The sequence below is a fragment of the Perkinsus marinus genome (genome assembly GCF_000006405.1).
Source record: "Perkinsus marinus ATCC 50983 genomic scaffold scf_1104296972058, whole genome shotgun sequence".
In the NCBI taxonomy this organism is placed as follows: Eukaryota; Perkinsozoa; order Perkinsida; family Perkinsidae; genus Perkinsus; species Perkinsus marinus.
The window spans coordinates 75382-82530 of NW_003201888.1; the positions used below are offsets into that span (position 1 = coordinate 75382).

General features: G+C 47.9%; 3 protein-coding genes across 3 annotated transcripts in view; all 3 read right to left on the minus strand.

The window, feature by feature from the left end:
- The window catches only part of Pmar_PMAR025853 (hypothetical protein), a gene marked incomplete at both ends in the record, with an annotated part of 4226 nt that extends 3970 nt beyond the window's left edge, over nt 1–256 (minus strand). The window contains one exon of the mRNA XM_002766702.1: nt 1–256. Coding sequence (XP_002766748.1) covers nt 1–256 — 256 coding nt within the window.
- Nucleotides 257–413: 157 nt separating this feature from the next.
- On the minus strand, nt 414–1074 carry Pmar_PMAR025854 (Defender against cell death, putative; the record flags this gene model as incomplete). Its single annotated transcript, XM_002766703.1, has 5 exons — nt 414–449; nt 493–584; nt 771–886; nt 932–982; nt 1028–1074. 5 exons carry the CDS (start codon nt 1072–1074, stop codon nt 414–416), a joined length of 342 nt encoding a protein of 113 aa, XP_002766749.1.
- An 898-nt stretch (nt 1075–1972) lies between these two features.
- On the minus strand, nt 1973–7087 carry Pmar_PMAR025855 (conserved hypothetical protein; the record flags this gene model as incomplete). Its single annotated transcript, XM_002766704.1, has 21 exons — nt 1973–2165; nt 2425–2570; nt 2618–2679; nt 2725–2832; nt 2877–2961; nt 3007–3113; nt 3270–3348; nt 3398–3537; nt 3580–3714; nt 4077–4189; nt 4238–4343; nt 4394–4487; nt 4815–4925; nt 5434–5545; nt 5810–5909; nt 5954–6117; nt 6166–6302; nt 6355–6465; nt 6522–6636; nt 6681–6765; nt 7048–7087. 21 exons carry the CDS (start codon nt 7085–7087, stop codon nt 1973–1975), a joined length of 2343 nt encoding a protein of 780 aa, XP_002766750.1.
- Nucleotides 7088–7149: the final 62 nt, after the last annotated feature.

Consider the following 7149-nt stretch of genomic DNA (forward strand, 5'->3'; position numbering starts at 1 on the left):
TCTTGCTTCTGACTCCCCGGAAGAAGTTCCCACTCGTCGCAGACACTATTTTTATCCTGTTATGACTCTCCAATCTGTCTACAGTTTCCCCGCGATATCCAATGATCTTCCGAGTCTCAGCATCAGGAACCAGAATCTTAATCTCATATACATCCGGGTCCCCAACACCACCAGCAGCCGATCCGCGACCGCCTCCCGCCGGCCTGCTCACGATCGATTCCCTTCTGTCAATAGGAGAAGGAGGTGGTGGGCCCATCCTCTCATTATGCCGCGCCCAGCTAGAAGGTGCCGACCTATCGCTGCGGTAGTAGGTCATTTAAACCTCAACTACTCCTATTTGTCAAACACTAATAACACAGAACATGAGCAGTCAATAATGAAGCGGGACGAGTCACGACGCCGGTGTGCCCTCTCTAGCCGAGGAAGTTCACACAGCTGAAAAAAAGAACCTGAGGGGAGACGATTCGTCAATGGTGTGGTATGGCCACGTACCCCCGCACAAACAAGGTAGTCCGCATAGGCCCTCTCTGGCCCGACCTCTTTGAAGGTGTCTTGACCACTGGTCAGCTGTATACGATAACAACCTAAGCCCGCCGGTATGGAGGGATATGCACATGGTCAACTACATGTGTCAGTGATGACGATATGCGATATACGATTTGGAGGGAATTTTCAGAACTTTTCTATCTTCCGAAAATTTCTACCCTAATTGGTGAGGAAACTCCCCAGCTCAGCTGAGCGAGTCCAACACTGAAGTCCGTCACACTTACAGGTGAGCACAGCAGTTCCCATTGTGGCCCACAGACCAGAAAGGAAGGAGTTGTAGGGAAAGGTTCCGACAACCCACATATAGGCAAACTGAACGACCGAGAGGTAAGCCAGAAATCTAACACGGAAAGTGACAGAGGCCGAATCATAGCCGCTGCGCTACACAATGAACAAGTCGAGGATCTTGATCTTCTGTGGAGTCATGCCGTTGTACCTACGGGCCACCTACAGGCACCATGGCAGACCAGGCCCTGCTTACTTCTCCCAACCTTCCTCTAGCATAACACGGATATCAGCGACTAGCATTGTGGAGGAGTCAGAGAAAAACTGCAAGTACCCACAGCCTCCTCCCTTATAACGCATCAACCAGCAACAAACCGAAACCGATGGGCCAGCAGCATTTTGAGCAGTTATCGAGATACTCCCTCCTCCACCTCAAAACCCAAGTCCGTCTCATGAAGACTTCCATAGACTTGCTGGGCCCCTCCCTGCTCACGCTGTACTGTGTTTCCCTCAACGTCGTATTCTCCACCATACCAAGTTCCAACCAAACTTCTGAATCGATCATCGTGGCGAGCGCTATTTACAAACGATAGTGTATCCATGATGAACCCCTTACAAGGCAATATACTCTCACTCTCGGATTCGATTCTACGAGGAGTCGCTCTCCAGAGATGCTTACAGCCCTTCATCGCAGTCTCGAAGGTTTGCCCCCTTCTCATCCCGCTTCACCTGTCCTTCACTCCTACAGGGCTTAAGCAAGGGCCCCGGGTGAGCGAAATTGAGTTCTTCCCGACTCGGCTGTGATTCCTCCACACACTGTGGCATCACTGCAGTCTCAACCGGTACCCGACCACATAGCTGTATAGAAACAAACTCTAGAGAGAAATCTTAGTACTCTTCGAAAGTGTTGAAAACACAATATCAAAATAGATTTCCAAGAAACGTTCTCGGAAAATGTGATGAACAGCGAGTTCTTAACAGCAAGAAAGGTAAACGAATCAATAATGAAGTCAGAACAATCTAATTCATCAGTGGCTGGTGGCATCGACCACAAGGGAATACGGCATCGGCCTACAAAGGGAACAAGGCGCCTTATCCACTCGAGAATGCCTACGATCAAGATGTAAGAATGTCGCACACACTCGTTGATACCAGAATTCTCCCCCTTTTACAGCAGGGCCTCTCACCTCGGCTGCTCCAGTCAAGGCAGTCTGGCCGATTGGAACTCCGGTGTGGTCTCCGCACTACTCGGGGACCCATCCTTGGCTACGAGGAGTTTCTTCTCCTCAATGAGGGACCATTCACTCGCGTTCTGAGCCGTCAACTGTATACCAAGACCACGTCGTTCGAACAGTCCACACACAGCCTCGGTCATCGTGTGCACTTCAGATCGACTACGAGAAATACAATAACCCCGGCCAGTTCAGGAATATATATGTTTGCTCTCCTCAGCTGAGCTCAAGAGTTTCCTCGCTAATTATACAAGTCTTTTGAGTAAAAGTTCATTATAAAGTTTCTATTGGTTTTTGTTCACTCCTACCCAAATTCATATATAAACAATTTATACATGAATTCAAATAGGAGTATTGAAAAACCAATAATAATTTCCCAGAATTTTCATATTGTCACCAACACACACTGACCAAAGCCTACTTTTCCTCTAATTCAGCGAGCGCCCTCTGCGTCATCCGCATCAGTTTAGTCATCCTAGTTCCACTCAGCTTCACATCCTGCTCCGTCAGCGTACTCCTATCAACAGCGCGAATATCCCCATCATGCTCCTTGTCCTCTATCAACACCTAACACGAGTCTCCCCAAGGGTCATCAGCTCCTACCATCCCTCTACCAAATCGTTGAGCAGTTCCCGATCGACCTGTTTGGTGTCGTGACCGCCATGCTCGCGTCCATCTGAAGTACTTTTCCCATCAACAACCCCACGAGGTTCGACCTCACCTGCAGAGCCCTGAGCCAACTGAGTGGCCACCCACCAACTGTCCCGTACGAAGACCAAGGGAGCCAGAACGATGAAAACCAGGAACTCGAATATTCCCGCTACCACACCTGATCAACTGCATCTTCATAATGAGCTCAACCAGACACCCTACCAATAAGGAACCCGTAGACCCCTCCAGTGTGGCCTCCCTGGATCATGCTCTTGAACAGCGTAGCAGCAGAATTTAGTGCTTGCACCTGAATCCAGCACACTCGGGGGAGTGCGAGGCTAGAGTGCCTTACGAAGTGAACATAGAGTATGCCTCCACGAGTTCTTCCCCAATCAGCTGTCCTTAATGGAGTAACCAACACCCCCTGGGATTCTGATAATGCGACGGCACATACGGGGCCTAATAGCAATAAGGTGTACCACTACTGATGATGATGTGGTATTGTTATGGTACATAGTCCAACATCCCTCAGTGTATCATGATACTCAGCAGCTCTTGGCCGATATGATGTACCATAATCATCTTCCCATCGACCCATCACTCTACATAACTCACAAGTGACCAATTCCAATGGTAATTGTCGTTGGAAACCCAACGCGCCTTCATGAGCACCCATACCATGCTTACGCTCCTCCTACAACAACAACTATCCTTATCGCGACAAGCAACATCACTGGCCCCACCAAGAAGCCTTTCTGTAAGATCCTTGCAGCGTCTCTGGCCTCCTCAGTCATGCAGAACTTCATAGCGTCTCCTATGGTCTCAGAATCGACATTCCCCTTGTGGATGGAGCACCCCGCTCCGTGGAGCTGGACCAGTCCACCTAGTACACGGATAGATGGGGGAGAGAGCAGCAGAGACTTACCCCAGATCCATTGGTCCCCAAAGAAGGATATAACAGAGGTTGGCAGGCCAAAGTCCAATCCCATAGCGGTAGTACCGGCACCACCATGATGCATAACAGCACAGCATTTGGGGAAGAGGTAAGTGTGTGGTATGGCTACAATGGAGGAGGAGATCATCGATGGACTACTAATACTCTTATTGTTATTGACGTACATGAAAGGAAAGCTATGTTATCTCGGCCTAGGGCTTTGAGTATATCATATTCCCAGGTACCCTCGGCATACTCTATTGATGATGAGTCCACACAGTCATCACAGAATAGGCCGTCACTACTGAGAACAATACATCAGCAGAGCCGATCCAAGACATCAACAACTCCCCTACTGTGAACGAGCTTCGGGCTTCTTACCACACTTCGGGCAAATCGCAGGAGGAGTACAAATGAAGAATACTCGATCCTTCAAGTCTGATAGAATTGGAATAAGAGAGTAAAGCCTTTGAGATGATGTAAGTCACTTGGGATGTGAATGAAGTCCTCAGCGGTTATGTCCTTAAGAGTCCCCCATCCCTTCTGGAGGACAACTCTGAGATCGGGGATATCCTTTATTGCCTCTAGGATGGGTTTGTATCTGATTTGGGCACCTAACGCGTCACTGCGCCACGAAATTGCTCCTCACATATCCGACAGATCCCCAGCTATGCTGCCAAAACCGACATAGAACGGCTTGCATCCCCTGCTAAGGAACTGAGCCAGCGTAGCGGGAGGCTCATAGGTCGTATTCTCTCCCACTAACATATAAGCATGAATAACCACCCCAAGGTAAACTACTTACGAGACCCCACGCAGAAGCCAGTTATGTCGAGGTTCGGGCCCCAGTCCGGGGGCTTCGGGAAAAGACTCGGTGAGAACGAATACGAGAAGGGAACCTGAAGGACCAAACTCGGTAGTTGACACACCATAGGAGCGGCATCACCACAGCACTAGTCTGATTGGTATTCCCGAGTTGATCGTAGTGAATTTATAGGCTTCTCATATGAATATTCATATATAGAGCCTTCCAAAAAAGTTCCTAGCCAGACCTGTTTTCATAGCACTTGTTATATTTATATTCATCTTATAGGCTCAGGAAAGTTAGCAAACGATCTGCATTTTCACCAAGTCTGTTTGACAAAAAAAACGGCTCATGAAAACTCGGATGGTACTGAGCAACACAATGATTTCCATAAATCACTATCTTCTGTGAAGACGCTTACCCCCCAATCCTCCAATAAAGACCCAGCGCTGTGCCACATGCCTATCTTAGGAATCTTCAACACCTCTCGTCGGAACTGGGGCACTGTCGATGCCAGGCCTCTCCACTGCATCTAATACGAAGTTCATACCACTCGGTTAGTAATTATGAGAAAGACTTTCCAGTGCGAGAGTATATGCACATGGTCAACTACATGCATTGGTAACAACATGGAACTCTTGGGAAATTATCGTTGGTTTTTGTTTACTTCTATCCAAAATCATATGTGAATTTTCATAGTTTTGGTAGCGATATCGAAATCCCGAGAAAATTTCGGGGAATCATCGTTGATTTTCGTATACTTCTACCCAACATCGTGCGTGGATTTCCATAATGTAGTGAGGAACCTTACGAGCTCAGTTAAAGAGACCTAACCTATATTCCCACACTGTCGAGAGCAGCAGAACGCAGAAGCAGTGTGGTTGGCGGACCAAGCTAATGCACTACTGTTCGTAGCCGCCCCTTTCCTAAGGCTGGTTGGGCATAAGGATATTGTAAGACTTTATGCTCTGGTCCAACATGAAAAGGGGGGTGACTCGGTGAGTCAACAGTTTCGATTTCGCCGAGAGCAATATCCTTACTTGATCAAACCAGCGGTAGCTCAAGAGTCGCCAATAAGGATTGTCGTATATGTCACCCGAGCTGAAAGGATGTCCCAACACTTTCGTCTGGGACCAGGGCATCGAGAAATACCTGCAGTGGAACTCAACGATACTTTTGAAGACTCTCAAAATGAGCGCAAATGCAGAAAGGATGAAATAGTTGCCGCAGATAAAAGGGAGGCAAGGAAAAGTCAAGTACAGTACGCGCAATCTGAAAACCCAATTTAGCGTGGCAGCAGCCCCAACTCCTCAACTACTGCTAATATCAACGTGGAATTTTGTATAGGAACTGTGTGTAGCGAGATGGGAACTAATACCGTCCACCCTCCCACATCAGGAAGCCAACACAACCTACATATGAAGGGGAACTCCAAGTCTCTCAGCCAGATGGACGTGAATATATGATGGCGGATTAGCGATCATAGCATGGGTAACCCAACGCTCCTCGCGATTACCTACGACCATGACAGCTCCGTCAAGTCCCCAACAATACGCTTACTCTTCACAGCTGCCCAGGCCCCGACCTTGTCGGTTTGCCACCCTGGGGGGAAGAAGATTTCCCTCAAGGATTCCATCATACCAGGAGTATGTAGCAGGATGTACCACATATCCCGGGGCGTGAAAAGGAACTTGGGGCTCCATGAGGGGCTCTCGGCTGCGTGCCTGTTAGCAAGTGTGGTCACCAATTGCGAACGTAAGTGGGGAATTCACCTCATGAAATCCTCAGGTTGCCAATGGCCAGGGGCATCAAGGGCCATTGGGAAGAACTCTATTCCTTTTCTCTCAACCATATCTCGGAACTTATCATGAGTGCAGATACGACAATGATGGCCCATCGCGTTGAGCTCCTATAAGGGAGGGGGTTGTTATGGATATGATAATGTTATTATTATTATTCACCTTTGAAATGGCGATGTACGGCTCAACATCCCCACGGCTACCAACATCGATTAATGTTATGTTCATCCTAGGGATATTATTACCCTCCGGTCGAGGGAACATCATCATCACCTTATTAAAGAATAATAATAGTACGACAACGACTGCGGAAGAGGATGGGGTAGTACCAAATCGGGACGACGACACACAATACCGTTAATGACAACTTCAAGACGATGCATTCTGGTCTCAATGACCCCTTCACCAGCGTGATCGAGATTGTCAAAACTCAGACATATAAACCTGCCATTCATGATGACCTACACATACCCTTTCACCAGACCTACTGTTGCCATTCCTCAGGATGCTCCTTCGCGTCACGAGTGAGCAGATCCCGAAGTCTTCTTGTAGACTGCAACGAAAGATAGGAATCTGCCAAAGTGTGGCCTCAACAACAACAACCAGTGTATCGGAGATTCAACCCACCTTTATTATGATGAACTCGGAAATAGTACATAGTTTTAGTACTAAATTCAGTAGCACATCCTTCTACCGATACATACGTATCCGGTGAAGTTGGTACTTTATCACGAGAGATGGCCCATAGGAGACGCCAATGACTTTCCAGATTTATGGTATATAAGAAAGCTGAAGAGGAGGAGAGGCAGATAGTGGGAGGAGGAGGAGGGAGGATGACAACAACAGGCAACTTACCGACTGCTATCACTATGATGAAGTTAATCAAATCGGCCATGGACAGTAGTACGGATGAATTCTCCAACCAGAATAGGGAACTGGACATTGTAATCAGCCACA